Raw genomic sequence first — 22,640 nt, forward strand, 5'->3', positions numbered from 1 at the left:
AAAATTCTCAACAAAATATTAGAAAACCAAATCCAACAATACGTTAAAAAGATCATTCACCATAATCAAGTGGGATTTATTCCTAGGATGCAAGAGTGGTCCAATATTCACAAATCAATTGACATGATACACCATAGCAACAGGAGAAAGTATAAAAACTATATGATCACTTTAATAGATGCAGAAAAAGTATTTGACAAAATACAGCATCCATTCATGATAAAAACCAGATCATTCACCATAATCAAGTGTGATTTATTCCTAGGAGGAAGTAGGTTTACAGGGAATGTACCTCAACATAAGGCCATATATGAAAAATACACAACTAACATCAAACTCCATGGTGAAAAACTAAGAGCTTTTTCCCAAAGATCAGGAACAGCATAAGGACACCTACACTCACTACTTTCATTCAACATAGTACTGGAAGTCCTAGCCACAGAAATTAGACAAGAAAAAGAAATAAAAGGCATCCAAATTGGTAAGGGAGAAGTAAAACTTTCACTGTTTGCAGATGACATGATACTGTAACTCTAAAGGCCACCAAAAGGACTACTGGAACTGATAAAAGAAATCAGTAAGGTCACAAGATACAAAATCAACATATGGAAATTTGCCGCAGTCCTATACACTAATAATGAAGCAGCAGAAAGATAAATTAAGAAAACAGCTCCATTTACAATAAAGTAACTAAGAATAAACTTAACCAAGCAGGTAAAAGACTTGTTCTCTGAAAACTAGAAAACACTGAAGAGAAAAATTGAAGATGACATAAACAACTGAAAAGATATTCTATGTTCATGGATTGGGAGAACAAATATTGTCAAATGTCCATACTACCCAACAATCTACAGATTTAATGCAATTCCTATTACAAAAGCATTTTTTACAGAATTGGAACAAACAATCCTGAAATTAGTACGGAACCACAAAAGACTCCAAATAGCCAAAGAAATCTTGAAAAAGAAAAGCAAAGCTGGAAACATCACAATTATGTATTTCAAGATATACTAAAAAACTGTATTAATCAAAATAGTATGGTACTGGCACCAAAAAAGACATATAGATCAGAAGAACAGAATAGAAAGCTCAGACACATACCCACAATTATATGGTCAATGGATCTTCAACAAAGGAGGCAAGAATATGCAAAGGAAAAAAGATGGTATCTTCAACAAATGATGTTGGGAAAACTGGACAGCTCCATGCGAAAGAATGAGACTGGACCATTTTCTTATACCACATACAAAAATGAATCCAAAATGGATGAGAGACCTGAATGTGAGATCTGAAACCATAAAAATTCTAGAAAAGAGCAAGGGCAGTAATTTCTCTGACATCATAGTAGCAACATCTTTGTAGATATGTCTTCTAAGGCAAGGGAAACAAAAGCAAAAGATAAACTATTGGGATTGCATCAAAATAAAAAGCTTATGCACAGCAAAGGAAACAAACTAAAAGACAACCTACTGAATGGGGTAAAATATTTGCAAATGACATTTCACAAAAAGGCTTGTATTTAAACTATATAATGAATTTATAAAACTCAACATCAAAAAAAAAACCCAAGTGAAAAAATAATCCAATTTTAAAATGGACAGAAGACATGAGCAGATATTTCTTCAAAGGAGACCTACAGATGGCCACCAGGCAATGAAAAGATGTTCAACATCACTCATCATCAGGAAAATGCAAATCAAAACCACAATGAGATGTCACCTCATACCTATCAGAACAGTAAAATCAAAAACACAAGAAACAATGTTGGTAAGGATATGGAGAAGAAGGAACACTCATGGTCTGCTGGTGAGAATGCAAACTGGTTCAGCCACTTTGGAAAAGAGTATGGAAAAAAATTAAAAGGAGAATTACTATATGATCTAGTAATTCCACTACTGGGTATTTACCCAAAGAATATAAAAACACTAATTTGAAAAGATATATATATATATATAATTTGAAAAGATATATGTTGAAAAGAAACCTTATGTTTACTGCAGCATAATTTAAAATAGCCAAAGTATGCAAGCAACCCAACTGTCCATGAACTGATCAACTGATGAATGGATAAGAAGATGTGGTGTGTATGTATATATACATATACATATCTCACTCACACACACACACACACACACACTAAAATTTTATTCAGCCATAAAAAAAGAACGAAATCCTGTCATTTGCAACAACACAGGTGAATCTAGAGGGTATAATGCTAAGTAAGTCAGTCAAAGAAAGACAAATACTTATATGTGGAATTTAAGAAACAAAACAAATTAACAAAGGGGAAAAAAAGAAACAAACCAGAAAAACAGATTCTTAATTACAGAGAACAAATTGTTGGTTACCAGAGCGAGGTGGGTGGGTGGGACAGTGGGTAAAACCGGTGAAGAGGACTAAGAGTTCACTTAGGATGAGCCCAGAGTAATGTGGAAGACACTGAATCACTCTGTTGTACACCTGAGACCAATGTGTCACTGTACTCTAACTATACTGGAACTAAAATATTTTTTTTAAAACTTAATAAATTAAATGACTAGCAAATGGCAGTGCCTTCCCCTGAGCCTGGCTTCAGACTTCCATTCTCTTGAGAGTGCGGTGGCGTTTCTCTCTCGGGCTGATGCCCTCTACAATGACCACCATTACAAAGGCTGCAATTTACTCCTGCTGGCAAGGATGTGGAGCAGCCCGACTCCCATGCACTGCTGGTGGGAGTGTGCAGGGGTTCCACCACTTTGGAAAACTATTTGGCAGTTTCATAAGTTAAACAGAGGGGCGGCTGAGCAGCTCGGTCAGTTAAGTCTGACGCTTGGTTCCGGCTCAGGTCATGATCTCAGGGTGTGGGACTGAGCCCCAAGCCAGGCTCCACACTCAGCGTGGAGTCTGCTTGAGATTCTCTCCCTCTTCCTCTACCCCTCTCCCCGCTCGTGCTCTCTCTCTCTTGAATAAATGAATGAATGAATGAATAAGATCTTTAAAAATAAATGAATAAAGTTAAACATACACTTACTATACAGCCTCAGCAATTTCATTTCTTGGCATCCACTTTAAAAAAAGGAAAAACATGTGCCCAAAAAAAGACTCACACATGAATGTTCATAGTGGTTTTACTCATCATAGCCCCAAACACAACAACCAAATGTCCATCAACATGTGAATGGATAAAAAAAAGTGTGTTTCCATGCAATGGCATCCCATTCACTGATTTTTTTTTTTTTAAACTATGTTGTTGAGACAGACAAGACAGATGAATCTGACAGTGTTCGGCAAAGCCATGTACAAAAGAGTACATCCTCTCTGTTCCATTTATATGACGATTTGCAGTTACACAAACTGAGCTATTGTGATAAAAATGTAAATGGTTGCTTCAGGTAGGGAATTGGCTGGAAACAAACATAAGTGAATTTTCTGGGGTTTTGAAAATATTTTATCTTTTGATAGGGTAGTTTCAAAATTCCTCAAATGTATACCTTAAAATATGTATATTTTATTATGTACAAATTATACTTCTAATAAAAATTGCAGTAACATTTTTATATTTTGAAGGTTTTGTTAATGACCTTTAACTTGCCCACACTTTGATTTAAAATTTTAAAATTGCACACAGGAAACATTTATAAGCTCCAAATAAGTGACCTTATTGGTATTAATAGGCTTTGTTCTCATTCTCCTAACTGCATTTTTTCATTCTGGCTGCTAGACATATAAGTAGGAGAATTTATTAATGTCAAATTTATGGAGAGGCTGAGTCTATATTAATATGGTACATCAATTATTTATAGATCACATACTATACACAATATGGCTATATAAATTTTCCCTCCTTATGAAATGATGCTATTAATCCACTGCCAGACAGTAGCACATGTCATTTCAGCAACAGGACACACTATTTCCTTTAATTTGTATAAAGCTGTGAGTAGACATTCATGGTACATGCATGGCAAGTAAGAGTGTAATCAACAAAGCATGAAAAAAGGTGTTAATGCACATTGACTCTTCTTTCTGCCTTGGGTTAATCAGGCAAAAATGATAATTCACTTTAATGTCTAGTTATATTTTTGCTTACACTTTCAGTTTCTCAGAACATAGTCTATATCAACATAATCGATCTTTCCTGACAGCCCATACCTCTCAATCACTACATACGAAGACAGGGATGAATTGGTCTCTCACATGTTGGATGACTTTGAATCCTGCTCTCACACGTGGGCAGTGTTCCTCGACTTGTTAAATGTCAACAAGTATCAGTAGGTGTTAAATTGAATTATCTTGCAAGTATTAGTATTAATATGATACATTAGCTCTTTGTACTTGTGATAACATATTCCTTTCTCTTTTTTTTAAAGATTTTATTTATATATTTGAGAGTGAGAGAGCAGGGCAGGGGGAGGGGGAGGGGCAAAGGGAGAGTCAGCTGAGTCAGCTGAATAGCGAGCCTGACACAGGACTTGACCCAGGGCTCTGGGATCATAACTTGAGCCAAAGGCAAACGCTTAACTGACTGAGCCACCCAGGTATCCCAGCATATTCCCCTTTTGATGAGGATTATATATGCTAAAATTCAATTGAGAATTGTTGTATCTGTTTGGATGTGTATTTGGCCTAGAATTTTCCTTTGGTGAAAGTACTTTTTATGACCATGTTTTAGCATCTGAATTATAAGACATCTGAATTTCACCAAAGCTCCTCAGGTTATGAGCATAGTAAGGTTACACTTTCATTAATATCCAGAATTATCAAACTCTTGGCCCCCATCAATATAATTCCCTCTGTCAAAGTCTTTCACTTATTTCTGGGAATTGTCAGGAAATACCCTGGCATTCTAAAAAATAAGTCTCTGAGGTCCTCACTCGTGTGTTTAAGAAAATCCACATGAGGATGGCCCACACCAGGAGCAATGCTTCCAGAATCTTCTGGGAGAATGCTGCCTGCCCGACAACTGTCCTCCAGCACTCCCCAAACTCCACAGTTGTCCCAGTGCCCCTGACAGAACTGGGGAGAATGTCCTTTCCCCAATAAGCTGGTGGCCAGGCCACCCACCTCACAAAGCCCCATGTGATGGCAGTAGTTCTTCTTCTATGGGCAACCCCTCTTTCCATTGGGGTCAGATTTTGAGGCAAGGAGACTCCATAGGACAAACCAAACAGGTTTCTGGACCTGACTTTCACACCGTGATCTAGAATTACTAAAGAAGAGAGAGATCTATTTTTTATGGAGGCTCCAGCACACAAGACAGAGAGGTGTTTCAAGGTGGGAGTCCCCCCCCCACCCCGCTAGCTACCATGGTCTATGGAATTCCCTGCAAGAATGTAAGACCACGGTCTTTCGGTTACCATGATCTTTTGGTCAATATTGAGGGCAGGGATCCAGTTCAAGATCTCCACGCAGGGATCAAAGTCTATACAGTTAGGACCTTAGCAACAAGGCCCAGTTCGGGAGTCTGCTGGGTAGACTGGGTCTCTCACGCTCCTTGGCCTGGCTGCCAATGCCCTTCCTGTAGGAGACAAAGTAGCCCAGGAGCCTGGCATCATGGGCACCGTGCCAGCTCCCAACCTGCAGGCTTCCGGGTAGGGTCTGTCAGTAAATGTGCAGCATTATCGACTTGTACAAAGTTTAACATGCCACTGAAGAAGAAACCCAGCACAGTGAACCATACATACATGTAGCAAGAAGCTCTGGGTGCTCAGCAGGCAAGTGCCTGTCCTCCAGAGGTGCCCGTCTGGGAGCTGCTGGCCAACAGCTCCCTTCTCCCCCTCGCCCTGTTGGCCGTGCGCCATGGCAGCAGAGACCTGCATGTGCTCCTCGGGGCTCCTGGCTCTGCAGAGCTCAGCCATGGGTCCTGTGGCTCCATTTCCTCCTCTGTCCTCCCAGTCTTGGGATGGTAGCGGAGTCCTGCTGTTGCTAATTTCTGGGATGCCTGACCACCTCCTGGTTCGCTCATAACATCTCCGTTCCTTAAGTAACAGATGAATCCCACTAATTCCCATCTGTTGTAAATGCTTGAAATGGGGTCTTTTTTGGAAAATGAATTTCTTAAGGTGGCTTCCTGGTTATGACCTCCCCAACTCCTGTTTGCTTAAGTAAAAAATGACATGAATCAAGTACCAACGTTTTAAAAATGTTTTGAATGATTGCTTTAGTTAGTCATAATTAAATATTTGACTTCAAAAAGCTTTCCAGCAAATTTTTCAAGTCTGTATTCTTATACATTATGCTTGTATTTTTAAACTTATTTTACACTTTTATTTTACTTGTGTTGCTAATTCATAAATATCCTATCAATTTTAAAACATTTTATTCCTTAGGATGTCATCTATTTATCAAATTCATTAACCCATTGATGAGAACAACACTCTCCCTTTTTATTAACTATTATGATCCTTTTTTATTCCTAATTTTATTTATTTGCCATTTTATAATCTAGTCTCATAAAGTGTTATCAATTTCATTAATATTTCTTAAAATAAATGTATTTGGCTCATTGGTTCTGTTTATTTCTTGTTATGCAAATTCTGCTATTATTTTTTTAACCTGACTTATTTCTCTTTGTGTTTATTTTTAACAGATGCAAGTATTTGAGGTCACACAGTTTCCTAAGTATTATTTTGGTAGCATTCTTTTAGTATCGACATGTGGTATCTATATTTGTAGGCTATGTAATGCACTATTACAACATTTTTGATCTCTGACATGATGGGGCATTGTCTGAAGTTGGTTTTTGTTCCATAGAATTCTGTAGCCTGAAATTTCATCATTATGCATTTCTAATCCTGCTTTACATAATGAACTTTGCCTTTTGTTAATTCATCTTCCTTCTCAAATGTCTAATCTGTTGGGTCTCTGTGGGATCTTGGGCTGCAGGGCTTGTCTGCAAATGTTCGAAGTCTTCGGGGGTTGGAAACAGCCTCTCTCAACAGGCACAGGGGAGAGGGTCCGTCTGGTCAGGCACTGGTCTCTCCAGTCCCACTTCCCCCACCACTGTTTTAGAAACAAGATCAAAATTCACTCTCATTTTACTTATTTTCTTAAAGTTACTCTCATTTTAATACATCAGTCTTGCCTTTTTCTGGTTCTTATACACACATGCCTTATGCTTTTTCTTTTCGTTTACTTGATAATCACGTTCTCCAGGTCACTGAGGACTGCTCGGATGTGACCCTCTTTGAAACTCCCTTGTTCTCAGGCTGTTTCCAACCAGTGTCCGTTGTAACCTTCTGGTTATGTTTTCATTCATTTTCTCATTAAAGTTTTTGTTAACAATGATTCCATTCAGGGTGGCATTGTGGGCACAGGGGAGCTGAAGCAGTCAACAACACACACTCCCTTCGTCCTAGAGTGGGCAGGTCAGTGGGGGAAGGCAGAGGACAAACACTCAGCATGTCCGCAAGGGTGAAGGGCCGCAGAGGTGACGCAGGGTGGGAGAGGCACCCACTGCAGGGATATCACCAGAGCTGGGGGCTGGGCGGCACGTGGTAAAGGCCTGAAGGAAGGAAGGGTTTCTGCAGTCAGCCGAGCTGTCCGCTGGGAGGACACTGTCCGGCAGCCGAATCCCTCCCACCCCCGCCCTTTCGTTTCTCTTCCGTAGACCATTTGTACCACAAAGCTAGGAGTTGTGTTCGGTCACAGTGCGCCTTCCACACAGCTGACCCCTTTCTGGGCAGCCCCTCTGGCCTTCACAGCTTCCAGGCATCTGCGTCTCTGGGATGGACATGCTCCACACGGGTTCCAGGGCACCGCGTGTGCACACTTGCAGTCAGTGGCTGTTCGCCGTCCGTACACACTTCCTTTCCCACGGGAGTCGCAGGCAGCCCTTAGAGGGTACCACGTTCAAAGCAGGGTTGCAAATGTGCCTCTGAGCTCCTGTACGACGGCTCTTCCCTTCCCAGCTGCAACAACTGGCTACTCAGCGAGAGTTAAATTCCACTTCTTGATTTTCCCCTTCTCTTCCTCAACAGCGCAGCCAGGAAGCCATTAGATGAGGCCAAGGGTGGCCCACAGCCCCACGGGGGGTAGGATGGGGAGGAGGAAAACTCTAGAGGCTCAGAGTGGGGTACGGGAGCCTGAGAGGGATGGAGGGTGGGAATGGGGTGGAGCACGGGGTGTTAGGGCGCATGGGCGGGCAGGGTGCCCGCGGAGGAGGGAGGCCAGCCGGCAGGGTGGGAGCCTGGGCAGGGAGACGGCGAGAGAGAATGGTCACACACAGGGACACCGCCCAGAGAAGTGAGGATGCTCATTCAGGAGGATAAAGACAGGCTGCTCATCACCAGAGAAGAGATTCACACATACGAAAATAGAGGTTTGAAACCAGTGTTAGATTCGGACTGGAAGGGTCAGTGCAACTGGAAAGTAGGTAGATAAACAGAATAGATAGATAAGCAGTTACACAGAAATTTATAATACAAATCCGTGTGTGTGTGTGTGTGTTCACATGCACACATCCCTACCTTTGCCCATGAAGAGGGCTTGGGAAGGGTTCTGCCCTGAAAGCAACAAACACACCTTATGGCTCTTGGTTCCTAAACACACCATCCTCCCCTAAGGAGAATGAGCACTAGATATAGAAACAGTGGCTGCCATGGCCAGAGCAGGAAAAGTACAAGATCTGCTGGAACATCCTGCCGTGCCAGAAAGAAAGGACGCAATCAAAGAAGGATGATAGAAAACATCGGGTCCAACCAGGGAGATGAAAGGGCTCCCTCTAGCCAGATCCGGGACAACGCGGGAATCAAAACAGATGTCAGTTATGAACTAGAACTTGCTGAATAAATGGGAAATCGTGATTCCATAGTGACCAGTAAAACACATGAATAGCTTGAAGTTTGATGAAAAGGGATTATTGAAATAATGTAACATATCAAAGGGGAGAAGAGTCGTTTTTCCAGGGAGAAGCTTGGCAGATCATCCCTTCACCAAGTGATCCGGGTAAACACCATCAGAAACGAGGCACTGCAAATCGTATGCTGCCTCAGAGGATGTGCTGAGAACACAGCAGCCTTTCAGGGCTGTCCCAGTCGAGGACAGAAAACCTGAATCCCATCATGACAAAACGGCAGGCAATCCCAAATTGAGAAGTACTCACCCAAATAACTGCCCTGTGACCTTCAAAAGTGTCAAGAGCATAAAAAGCAAAGAGAGTCTGAAGGACCATTCCAGTCTGAGGGCACCTAAAGACACAGGACAGACAGGCAACATGTGATTCTGGATGGGACCGTTTTCCCACAAAGAGCATTGCTGGGACGACTGGTGACAAGTGAATGGAACAGTGATAACATAGCGATAATATCGGTATCATTTCCTGGTGGTGACGATTGTGTATGTAGGAAATACACCTGAAATATCCAGGAGTCACGGGGCATCAGGTTGGCAACTGATTCTCCAGTAGGTCGGGAAAATAGAAGGTCTTTGTGCTATATTTCCAACTTCTTTATAAATTTAAGATCATTCCAATTTTTTTAAAATCAAAACAAAAAATAAAACAAGAAGAAAGTGTATTGCTCTTTGAAATGTGCTAGGTATTTCTGAAACACATTTTTCTCTGCCTTTTATTACCTACCCCTTTTTCTCGGCCATCTTCCCAGGATTGTTTGTGTCCCCAATCCTACTGACTGTAAAGTATTTCCAAGTGATTCAGTCCTCTTGGAAATTGAGATAAAATTTCTTTTCAATCTAAATCTCTCAGCCCAAGATCTCCTCAAGATTGTTTTTTCTCTGAGACAAAAATGAAGAAGATTCCTGACTATCAAAAAGAGTTCCTTATGCTCAGCATAAAATATCCTGCAGATAATCTGTGTCAAGGTTACTGAAAAGTCATTTGAAAAAGAAATTAGAAATTGTCTTTTTCTGATTATACACTTCGTGCTAACCCTCTCCTTCATCTGGATAGCAGACATGCTGGGTACAATATTCCACCTGTCACCATGGTTTAATAGAAATCCAGAAAAATACCACAAAAAGCAATGTATCTTATTGGTCATATGGAAGACATTTATGACAGTATGGCTCTGTGTCAAGGTTTATTCCATTAATGCTAAAATAAATGAGTTTGCCTTATTTCTAGACATCTGAAAATCCTCTGCAATAAAGACCTATTTACTTGAGCTGCATCAATAATCTAAAATAATAAAAATAAGGCAGGAAAGACCAGCAGCCCTGAAGTTTTTCACTTTTCACTTCATGTAGAGGTTGCCTCCTTCTGTGTGTGCTGAGGTTGCCCCATATCAGTTGACTATTGTAGGGATGCACATGAACACATTTCACGCTCTCAGCATTCCAACTGGCTGTATTATATACGCACATATAAAATACGGGATTATTAGAAGAGCAGTCTTAATTAGTATATCATTAACATAGCAAGAGTCAGGCTGATGAGTTAATGGTTCATAAATAAAGGCTAATGAGTTAATGGTTCATAAATATTCCTCTTATTTTAATTCTTCCATCTCTTCTGGTTACCTGACCCTTGCGTGGTCATGGCCAACCATTTTCATGGTCACAGAGTCAATGTTTTTTTCCTGCATGCATCTAAGATACACATTTGTGAAAAGAGGAATTGAAATAAAATAGTTTCTCAGTATTGAACACACACACACACACCCAAAAGTAAGTAGTGCCCTTCTGAATGTTAAAGACATGAACAGAATAAGTGTTGACAACTTTTGAAGAAAAAATCGACTTATTCCATCTTACATTTTGCATGTCATAAAATAAAATATTCTGAATGCTGAGAAGTGGTTATCAACCTCAGATTACCAATTATCTAAAATTATAATTTAATGCACCAAATGTTTGAACATAATTAATATGGTCTTTATGTGTACAAGATGTGTTGAATACCTACTGGTCCATTTCAGGAACCATGCTAGGCAGTGGAGAAAGAAAGATCAATAAAGTAGGATTCCATCCTAATGACTGCACAGTCTAAAAGTAACAGCAAATGAGCCCAGAGATCACAGCAAACGTGCAAAAACTCCCACAGGTCCAGTGAGAGTGCGGAGGAAGAAACGTCAGCGCTGCAAATGGGAAGCAACACTGGGACCGTGTCTTGCAGGAGTTTATTTGGCCAAGTGAGAAGGACAGGAAAGGAAAGGGCCGCACACAGGCCCGGAGAGGTGCAGGGGAAACAGCCAGTGTCCCCAGGGAACACCTTAAGGTAAAAGAGTGGCTGACAGCGGGGTATGGGGCACGGATTGGGCCCTGAGACTGTCAGGAAAACCAACCTCCTTCAGCCCCTCACCTGCCACACCAAAGAGCACCAACTTAGGTAGGAAATGTGGTCACTTTAAAAAAAAAAAGAAAAAGAAAAAGATTTTATTTATTTATTTGAGAGAGAGAGAGAGTAGGGAGAAGGGAGGAGGGGCAGAGGGAAATAGAGAGAAGGAAACCGATTTCCTGCTGCGCAGGGAGCCAAGGGGCTTGATCCCAGGACCTGGAGATCATGACCTGAGTAACTGACTGAGCCACCCAGGCACCCCAGTGTGGTCACTTTTAAGATACAAAACTATCCACAAAGTCTCCTGGATGGGTAAAAACCTCAGCACACTGCCTTAAATTAGCCACAAAGTAAACATTTGCTCAAGGGTGTTCACAAATCCTCCCGCTAACCTGATGACCGAGTGCGGGCAAGAGACTCCATCTTGCGCCTTCCATCTCGTGCTCCCCTCTGGCGCACAGATGGCACTACCCTAGGTGACGACGCTGTGACCTCCCCGTGCCCCTCGATCTAGAAAAGCTGGGGATTAAGGCCCGCATAGGGGCAGAGAATAGGGCCAGGTGTATAGTGGTCTGGATAATCATCCCCTCTGCTGGTGCACTGCCCCTGCTGGTAAGATGCCCTGGACACAACGGTGTAAATGGTATACAATGGCTTGGCTCTGTTTTTCTGTGTTAAAGTGTCTTCCCAGCCCAGAGGACACGTTATGGACCCTCCCCCACCCTCTAACAGGTGACATGAAAGATACGTTACAAATCCAACAGCCGTCTGATCAGCCTTGCTCCAAAGCAGTTTATTGTTATTCTCTGAGTAACCAGCCAGCTCGACGCACAACCAGTCTGCAGTTGGCCTTAACAGGTTTAGCTCTTTTTGGTTCCTGCTGTCAAAGACAGCCAGCAGATAACCTAAAAAGGAACTTCACATCACAAAATTTCACCAATTTATTGAATCGGGGGGAGGGAGCATTTAGTAGTAATAGGAATTCCTGGTGTGCCTGGATGGCTCAGTCGTTCAGTGTCTGCCTACGGCTCAGGTCATGATCCCAGGGTCCTGGGATCAAACCCTGCAATGGGCTCCCTGCTCCACCGGAAGCCTGCTTCTCCCTCTCCCACTCCCCCTGCTTGTGTTCCCTCTCCTGCCGTGTCTCTCTGTCAGATAAATAAATAAAATCTTAAAAAAAAAAAAAAAAGAATTCTTGAAATCCCAGAATTGTTACTTTTCTAATTTTTTTTCTCAGGAATATCCATTGACCAAAACCACGCCAGCAATGGGTAACCCAGTGGATACACTAAAATTAGGAAATACGCCTATATGAAAACGTTCTGTAACTGGCATGTGGCCCCATCTCTTTCCTCTTTCCTGCCAAACTCCTCCAAGGATAACCCTTGTGTGTGGCCCCAGTTCCTGCCTCCCACTTAACGCTCGAGTCTACCCTCACTTGCCCTGTTTTGAGAGCACCGCAGGTTCACCTGCACCGGTCTACCGCAGTCACATCCTGTTTAACCTCTGCTGGAGGGACAGCTTCTATCTTCAAAGGAACCACAAAAATGTGTCCCATTTCCTGTTCTCTTCTTAAGGTGACCTTGTCCCAGCCTCATCAAGATGTAGGGTCTATGTCCCCTCCTAGTGAACCGGGAAGACTTTAGTCACTGTCTCCACGACTAGAGCACAGCGAAGTGGCACACCATGCCTTCCAAGGCAAGGTCACAAAGGACAAAACAGCTTCTGTGATCGCTCTCCCCCCCTCCCCAGGGCTCCTGTCCTCCGAACCAAACGGCCATGCCGTGAGGAAGTCCAGACTACAGGAGGAGGACAGCATGAGACAATGCCAGGGACATCCCCACTGACAGCACTAACCACCAGACATCCTTCCTCGAGGAGCATTTGCTCTCACTTAGGAAGACCAGGATGTCTGGTGGTCATGCACCGGCATGACTGCGTGACGAGCACTGTGGTAGGGAGCCCCGAGCGCTAAGGGAACACAGGGCGGACTCCTAGCCCGACAAGGCAGGGATGGGTCTGAGGTAGTCAGAGGGGCTTCCAGGAGGAAGTGAGAGAAGCTTCCCAGAGAAAACTGTCGCTCCAGGGGCAGGAAGGTCTACACTGAGATCTGAAATGTAAGTAGTGGTGGGTAAAGGGAGCGGTGGAGGAGAGTGGGGAAGCGGGTAGAAGTGTACCACCAGGTACCTTCACCATCAAACCCACCCATCTCTTCCAGCCTCACTTTCACTTGTTCTCTCCATGCCCCTTACTAGGCTACAATTACACACAACCAAGAGTGTAGTCATTGTCTTTGTTCAACAAGCAAACACCGAGTTTATTGTCTAGTGAGGGAGGGTGGTTATTTCACCTAATAATACACCTTCATTGTGCACCTTTATTGATGAAAAGAAGGAAAGACGACTTTCCAGTACATGGGACCATGACCCAAGAATACAAGAACAGATCTGAAGAACTAAAGGGTACAAGTTTGGGAGAAGCTGAATTTGAGATCATCATTTAATTGAAGACATACAGCTGGCAATGGAAAGTAAAGGTTCAGGGAGAGCCGTCCGTCCTGAAGACGGTGGTACAGCATGGTGAGGGAGCACACGGTGGCAGGACAGCAGCGTGGCCGTAGAAGACACTCGTCCACAGTATGGTAGCCGGGTGGCCTGGTGGCTAAGCACACAAGTGCCGGCACCCGACGGAACTAAGTTCAAATCCCAGCTCCACCACTGCTCAGCTCTGTGATCTTGCCGGCCTCTGCTCCCCCAGCCTCAGCTATGAAATGGGAACGAGTGTGAAATCTACCTTACAGGGCTTGCGTGAGAATAAGATAATGACGGGCACTGTTATGAGGGGGACATGTTTTACCACCATGTATAAGAAGACTCAAAGCCAACTTACTTTTAGCAACATTTGGAAATAATTTGTCTCTCTTAAATTCAGGCATTCTTCCTAACAGCTGAAGAGAGTTCCGTAACCCAGCCTGTTCCTTTTGATGCTGGCTGCTGGGAGACTGAGTTAAGTGTAATAGTCACGGTGAGCCGGAATGTGGAACATTAGCACAGGTAGTATTTACCTTCCTCTGCTTTCCACATCAGTTCCGTTTTGTATTTAATGGCTTTCCTCTAATATCTCTTTATACCAAATTGCCTCAAATCCTTTTGTGGAACCAAATGTAATATAAATATAAATAAAATTCACTGAAGGAAAATAACTTTGAGGTACAAAAACTACAAAATGTTTCCACAATGCTTGTTCGAAATAATGTAAACCAAACCGAATTCCTGATTTTAAAAGTGGTGCTCCAGCTACCCAGCACAAACGTCCTTCTCTGGGCTCGCACGCCTGCTCACTCACCTGCGAACCCCACCTCCAGCACCCCTCCTTGGCCCCCGGAGACCCTCCGCTCCCGGCGCACTTCCCTCATCCGTGTTCGCCATCTACACGCTCTTTTGGGGACGCCCTGCTCTGTGGCTTTAGGCACCACTTCCTCAGCTAGGACTCGCAAACTGGAACTGCCCGTCTTCCTCCCTGAGATCCAGATCCTTACCATTTCCCCTTGAGAAGGTAAGAATTGTTTTAAATTCAGCGCAGCTAAAACTCAACTACTGATTGTCACCGTAGGCCACCTCCAACCCCTGCCAGGCCTGCTTCTCCCACAAGCTAACATCTTGCCCTCTCCGCTATTTCCACCTGCTCCCGGCTGCCTCATTGTTCACCGGGACAGCTGCAACGGCATGGTCAACGTACGAGCCACTCCGTGGCTCACAGCATCCTTTGGCTACTGTTTCCCTCACAAACAGAGTAGCATCTCACCCTGCGATGGTTTCCATCACAAAAAAAAGAAAAACCTAAACCTCTTGCTGGGACCTGCAAGGTCCTACACAAGGAGACGTCGCAAGCGCTGACCTCACCCCTCCCACCCCCTCTTCCTTCTTAGACTCCCACCAGCTCTCCCTGCTTCCCTCTGTCTCGTTCTCTGCGGGGCTCCTTTCTGTCTCTGGACACTCTGGCTAGAATGTTCCCTCCTGGACCAACTTGCTGCCCTCCCTCTCTCATCACAGGGATCTCAGCTCAAATGTTACACACTCGGAGAGCCCCTCCACCCCAGCAACCTCCCCCAATTACTGTCTAAGCCATTACCTGACATCTCCAAGTACCCCTTCCTACTGTGGAGAGACCACAAGGTGCCTGTCTATTGCAAAGCTGAAGGTGTGGAAAGGGAGAGGTTCTCTCTGCTGTCCACCAGGAGCTGGAGCACTCACCCATGACCTCAGTCCACCTGGGACCCTGACCCGTGACGGACTGCCCACAGCTGAAGCACCAGAGGTTGAGCGGGGATTTGAGAATAGGGCAGCAGTGTGCTTCCAGCCTCGCAGTGCGGTGCAGACGAGCCATAGGGGAGGCCCGTGTTCCCATATCAGGGCCTTGGCAGTGCCTTGCCTCTCCTTACTCCTTACCAAGCCTTCTGGTAAGCAGCCTGACACACTTGGAAAATTCCTTTTTGTTTCAGCTGACCAATTTGTGCTGTCTGCTACTAAGAACTCTGACCAGCTCCTACTTACCATTATCTAAAATTATGTTATATTATTTTGTTATTATTGTTATTACCTTATTTATGTATTTTTTATGTATTTTCTATCCATCTTGCCCTCTAAAAGTAGAGTCAGGGTGGAAAGTTTGTCTTCTTCACCAGTGTGACCCCAATACATAGTAGGTCCTTAATAGATATATTTAGGGCTCTTATGAACAGAAGTACTTTGTATTTTATATGCTCCTTTATAACCCCAAATGTACTCCTATAGATTTAAATTATAGAGAAATTTAGATTAAAAAAAAAAAAAACTTTTAAATGGATTTTTGAGATGGCAAAGAAACTGATGCCAAGACCAAATGCCGCAGAACTCTGATTCATCCGTCTGAATTCAGGCCAGAAGGATCTAAAAGGAACTACAGATCTGGTAGCTGCAAAGTTACCTAATATCTTATAAGCACCAACCATTCAGGAGCCGCATGCACATATGACATGATCAGCTGGGCCTCCAGGACAAGGCTCTGCCTACAGTGTCCTTTCCTGAGACAAAGACCTAAGCCCACCATCACAAGGCTCCTGTGTGCTTTGGTTCCCAGTCACCGCGACGCACCTGGTAACGTTTGCAGAAGATCAGGACAGGGACTGATGGTGAGCCAACCACCTGTCCAAAGACTAAAGGTGCCAGGGGTTGCATGGCCCCTTCCTCCTGGCTTTTCTAGCACTTTCCATCTGGGTGCATACCCAGAAGACCAGGAGGTCTACAACGGTACCTGTTCCTAAAGGTGTTTCAGAGAGATGAAATAGTGTTCCGCCTCCAGTAGACGAACCGAAAATGGGAGTAAAAGAGAGAAACTCAAGGCTACCCAACTCTTGCCAGAACTACCGAGAACCAGTTAAGCAGCACAGAGCCAGACACACGGTCAGTCGTTTTTTTGTTTTTTTTTTTTTTAATTTCTTTTCAGCGTAACAGTATTCATTGTTTTTGCACCACACCCAGTGCTCCAAGCAATCCGTGCCCTCCCTAATACCCACCACCTGGTTCCCCCAACCTCCCACCCCCCGCCCTTCAAAACCCTCAGATTGTTTTTCAGAGTCCATAGTCTCTCATGGTTCACCTCCCCTTCCAATTTCCCTCAACTCCCTTCTCTTCTCCATCTCCCCATGTCCACACGGTCAGTATTAATAAAAACCTACTTGAAGAAACGAATAAAAACACCAGAGCTCATCTACTTCTCCCTACTTTGGGGATCCTTAAGTTGCGTTAGGTCACGGTTTCCTCTGAGAGACGCTAAGGAATACTATAGACCCTAGACCTGGCAAGAGCTTGTCTGATGACCCGTGTATTTCGCACAATATCAACGCCTCCATGATACATGAAGCAAATTCCTGGAGACCCTAGAAGTGCTCAGACCCAGTTCCTGAACCCATAGCCCAGATTTAACCAACATTAAAATTCTCTGAAGGAGGGCACAGTGCGGGAAGGTGGTAGGCAATGATGAGTCTACGGTTTAGAAAATGAAGGAGAGAGAATCAGAGCAGCCCTGGGGGCAGGAAATACTGTCTCGCCTCCTGCCTCTGCCCAGCCACCCACTTGCCTGCACACCTCTTCCTACAGAGCTGGTACGAATGATTCCATGAGCCCTTCCAAACCCCAGCCCAATGGCGCTTACCGTGCTCACTGAGACTTTCCTCTCTGTCACCCTGTCACCACGTCGACAAAGTTCTCTAGGAACAAAAAAAAAATAAATAAATAAAATAAAGTCTCTAAAGTTTCTTACCCTTTTAGGAAAAAAAATAACATTTCCAAAATAAGGTGTTCCCTTAAATAGATATGTGCCTGTCTCAGCAGATCGCTAGAATTGTCACTTGAGAACAAATGTAAGAGAATCAATCAAGAAGCTGCATAAATATTCCTGGCTCTTGCCTCCCACCCCCTCCAGGAAGCTCCGAAAAGCACTGGTTGTGACAGTGAACCCCAGCGTGCGGCTGTCTGCTCACGTGGGGGCGATAACTGCAGAGCCACCACGGGGCTGCTGGGAGGTCAGCAGTGGCAGCAAGGTCAACAACAAATTCTGGACTCAGAGCATGCTAACCTAGACACACGGTCTGGGTTCCAACACAGAGCTCGCAGGCGCGTGGGATAAAGCAAAGCCGTATTCGGCTGCCCGTGCTGACGAGGTCTCAGGAACTCTGTGCCGGGGCCATGAGCGTTAACTTCCACGAGTGTATTGTCTCGCTGCCCCAAGGAGCGATGCCCCAAATGCTACTTCCCAAGGAGACTAAAATCCTGGACAGGGCGCCTCACTGGCGCAGTCAGTGGCACGTGGGACTCTTGATCTCGAGGTTGGGAGTTCAAGCCCCATGTCGCATGTAGACATTAAAAATAAAATCTTGGGGCTCCTGGCTGGCTCAGTGGGTTAAGCCTCTGCCTTTGGCCCAGGTCATGATCTCAGGGTCTTGGGATCGAGCCCCACATCAGGCTCTTTGCTCAGCGGGGAGCCTGCTTCCCCCTCTCTCTGCCTGCCTCTCTGCCTACTTGTGATCTCTCTCTCTCTCTCTCAAATAAATAAATAAATAAATTTTAAAAATAAATAAATAAAAATAAAAATAAAATCTTTTAAAAAAATTAAAAAATAATAGAAAAACAAAATCACGGAGATTTCCTTATCCATAGAAAACCTGCACCAACAGTTGTAGGGGGCAGGCCAGTTCAAACATGGTAAGTGCAAATAGACTTTTTAAGAGTCTCTCTTCTCATATGGATACTTTTAAGGAAATAGAAAGCTAAAACCATTGTTTTAATAGTAAAAAAAAGATTCACTGCAAATTTTCCTCATGTCATGGTATTCTTCTCTATTGCTGGGCATTACTTTCAGACCAAGGGTGTAAGGATTTCATCTCCAGGTTTCCTGCTCAAGCTTGTGGCTCTTGTAGGGCCAACAAGCAACACAGCTCCCTCTTTCAAGCACTCGGTTTCATTTCTTAGGGAGAGGTCCCATGGAGATGGTTACTCACAAAACGACCCTTCATTTCAGGGCTATTAAAAAGTTTCCATTGAAAGAAACAGGCCAAGGCGGGCATCATTTCTCTAGGACGAAGACAGGAACGGTCAGTTGCGGCAGTCACAGAGGAGTCAGTGGAAAGGTAGAGGAGTGACTGTCCTCTGGGGGCTGCCTTTACAGGGGAAATCACTGTCACACTCAAGGCCAAGGTCAAGGCACCCTGGCCGGGAATGCCCTGCCTTCCTGTCCTAACTTATCGGGGCAAATCAAGCAGACCCCTCCCTTACCCTGGGAGGCTCTGCGGCTCAGCTAATGGAATGATGAATCCTTTGGACAATGTGGATGGAAGAAAATAAAACACATGAGTACACCAGCTCACAACGAGCTCAGCAAGGCGAGGGGTCCTTAGAGTGTCACGGGCGTGGGGGTGCACTCCTCTAGACTGCTCATCTCCCTGAGTGCTGGTCATAATCTGAGGGGTCTTCAAGCTCAGTAGTACTCCACTGTATGTGCACACAACATTCTCTCTACCCACTCATCTGCTGTGATATTTAGGTTGTTCCCATATCTTAGCTTGTGAATAGTGCTACAGTGAACACAGGAGTGCTAACATCTCCTCAGTATCCTGATTTCAGGATTCTCGAGTAATGGAACCACAGGAGTTCAGGCATGGGCTTGTAGCTTCCTGGCCTTCCTCAAAACACCCTATAGAAACATTTCCCTTCTGCCAGCAGAGGCTGTCCCTGCCCCAAGACTCACTCCAGGAATCCTTATCCTGTTTACATAAAGCCTCAGCTACGCCGCCTCTAAAAGTTTATTTAACCAAAGCCACCAACAGATTGACTTTTCTTTAAGTCAGTCAGTCAGTCAGCTGGTCAGGAACATGTAAGGACCATCTCCTCTGTGATGCCCAAGTTGCCAGGCTTGACAAGTACAAATATGGAAGCCACCCAAGTTCACGGGGAAGCAGCACCGTGAGATCAATGCCTGCTGTACCTGTGTTCAGTGAACGAAACACATCTTCCTCGCAATGTAAGACATCCAACTAATGTGTTTGTCTTTCTTCTATCAGCTATGGTAAGGAAGCAAAACAAGCTAGAAGGCAGAGGGCTAGGGTCTAGAGGTAATTTATTCAGACTTCCTACTCTCCGAGGATAATAAAAGGTAGTAAATCCTGAACTAAACGCAGTCAGCGGCAGGGAGCCGCTCAGAATTTAATCTACTCCAGATTAGTGACAAATCATACCAGTCTAATTTAAAATACAGTGCTTTTCAGTACTGCATATGTTTAAAACATTCAGTTTTCTCCTTTGGCTTCAAACAAAGAATACAATTCCTTCATTTTTTCAACAATACTTCTTAAATTTTTCTTCTCCTCCATAGCTGAAAAGGAGCTTTCTTGCCTGAAATACAACTTCTGCACCCATAAAGCAAGTGCATTTATTCGTTAACTACATTGCATGAGAATGTGCATGATTTAAAAACTAGCGACTTTCCATGAATTTAACAAGGGCACTGGAACTTCCCATGAATTTAACAAGAATTTAAAGAGCCATCTGCATAGACAAAGCTGAGAGATGATTAAATGTAAAGCAAACTAGGGAAGCGGGGGCACACCCATTCCTCCTGGGCTCTCCCTTTATTCCCTCCCAGTTTCTTCAGACTCCCCGACATCTATGTGGGCCGACTCCACCTTCTGTGACCAAGGGCAGAGGACACTGAGCAGGGTACTGGTGCTGCCTCTGTGGGCTCTCCACTCGGATCCCCGACATCTTGACCAAGCTCTCCCCCACGAGACTGAGTTCTCCTCGTGTGGCTACCAGCACAGTTTCAAATGTAGTTTCTCGGTCCTAATTAATGGAATCGAGTTCACTTCCATTTGATACATATGAAATAAAAGGCCTAGAATCTTCCAGAGGACTTTGCGCCGACAATTAAAACAACTTGCAACTGCTAAGCGCACTTCATGTAGGTATGTCCATAAGAGACACATGACACACACTTCCATGTGATGCCACATATGGGCCTTGGGAACATTCAGCTCTGACACATGGGCCTTGGAAGCTCTGTGGCTTTTCCTCCTGTCCCAGGGCCCCCACACCATGCCCTCCAGAGCTGCACATTCGGTGACCCACCACCACTCCACAGTACTGACTTCAGCCCCAGTTTATGGCAATGAGGGCAGGGATACCCCATCTACGTCAGAACACCATGAGGATCTCTAGAGTGCTTGCTTCATATATTGAGCTAATACATAGTAAAGTTAGATGGCTTCTCCTTTAGGATAGGAGCTTAGCCATTCTCAGCGAACCTTTGTTGCCTTTTTTATAAGGCCCCAACATAAAGAGCCCTCAGCTTGGTACTGCTGACAAGCAGAGGCTGCACTGAGTAGGGCCTTTCCCACCTGTGATGCAGAGGTGCTCAGCCCCAGAGCAAACGCCGTGGCACATGGCAATATTACTCTCCCCGGATTGCTGCTCATCTGTCTCAACTGCAAGGAATGGCCCTGATGACAGACCCCTGGGGGCAAGGATTTGGTAGGAAGGTGTGAACCACGAGCTCACCCTGGGATCATCTTAAACATCTCCTGCATTCAAAAGCACACACTCAGGAAACAACCTGAGGAGATAAATGAAGACCTATGAGGAGATTTCTCATGGAAACTGAACAACTATATTTCTGAGATGCTCTGGCTCTAATCCTTCTTAAAGACAGGAAGGTGATGAGGTGATTTATTCAAATAACTTCCCGTGGTGATACATATAAACCATTTCAAAGATGAGCTTTCTATTTGTTCAGTGCCCTACAAAAAAGACTCTGCCTGCTTTTCTTAAAAGCTTCCTAACATTTAACAACCCACCCTGGTTCTACTTTTAGCAGTGACAGCAGCACTGTGATGGTCGTGGTGGTCATCATGCTGGTGGTAGCAGTAAAAGTAATAGTTGTAGAAGTTCTGCTTTCAATTTGCAGGAGTTTCTGAACTTTTTGAAGGTCGTAGCCATGGATGAAAGCCATGGATGTCCTCCTTAGCATGGTGGATAGGTGTACACACATATTTTGATTAAATAAGTACAAATAAAAATTCATAACCTGATTATAAAATATACAGAATAATTATTATGGGTTGAAATAAGAGGTCAAAATTCAGCAGTTGAAACCCCAACCCCCAGCCCCTAAGAATGTGACCTTTTTTAGAGACAGGGTCTTCACAGAGGTAAGTAAGTTAAAATGAGGATGTTAGAATGAACCCTAATCCAATACAACTAATGTCTTTATAGAAAAGGTAAATCTGGACACAGGGACAAATGTAGAGGAAAGACGATGGGAAGAGTCAGAGGGAGAAGATGGCTGTCCACAAGCTACGTAGAGGGGCTTGGGACAGACCCTTCCTTCACCGCCTGAGAAGGAACCATCCACCAGAACTTGATTTTGGACATCCGACCTCCAGAACTGTGAGACAATAAAATTCTGTAGTGTAAGCTGCCCAGCCAACAGTACTTTGATAGGGTCGGCTTAGCAAACCAATACTATAATTTTTTGAGATTCCTTCCTGTTGAGATGTGTACCTATAGTTCATTTCACTGCTGCCTGAACATATACAGAATTTATTTGTCCAACTGCTTGCTGGTGAAGTGTTTCCAGGGTTCTCCAGTGTTGAGTGATGCTGCTGTGGACATACTGATACACGCCTTTCTAAGCAAGCAGCAGGTTCCTCTAGGATGCCCAGAACTAGAATTGCTGGATCAACAGATGCATGTTTCTTCCACACAGGTTGTTTGGAAACTGTATACACCAATTTACACATCTATCACTAGTGTGGAAAGGGATTCTTCTGCTCCTCCAACGTGCCAACACTGGATATCATCATTCATTTTTACCTATCTGCTGGGCATGAAATTGTATC

General features: G+C 44.1%; 1 protein-coding gene across 7 annotated transcripts in view; it reads right to left on the reverse strand.

Moving 5' to 3' along the window:
* FBXO15 (F-box protein 15) overlaps nt 1–22,640 on the reverse strand; it is a 173,930-nt gene that overhangs the window by 64,740 nt on the left and 86,550 nt on the right. For all 7 annotated transcript variants that reach the window (XR_001178345.2, XR_006608182.1, XR_006608180.1 and 4 more), the window contains one exon: nt 17,405–17,459. Coding sequence is in view for 1 of the 7 variants with exons in the window: in XM_045085221.1 (XP_044941156.1) it covers nt 17,439–17,459 (21 nt within the window). In the remaining 6 variants the exon portion in view is untranslated. The remainder of the gene's footprint in view (nt 1–17,404; nt 17,460–22,640) is intronic.

Source organism: Mustela putorius, unplaced genomic scaffold, assembly GCF_011764305.1.
Source record: "Mustela putorius furo isolate JIRA1106 unplaced genomic scaffold, ASM1176430v1.1 tig00000835_pilon_pilon_pilon, whole genome shotgun sequence".
Classification (NCBI taxonomy): domain Eukaryota; kingdom Metazoa; phylum Chordata; class Mammalia; order Carnivora; family Mustelidae; genus Mustela; species Mustela putorius.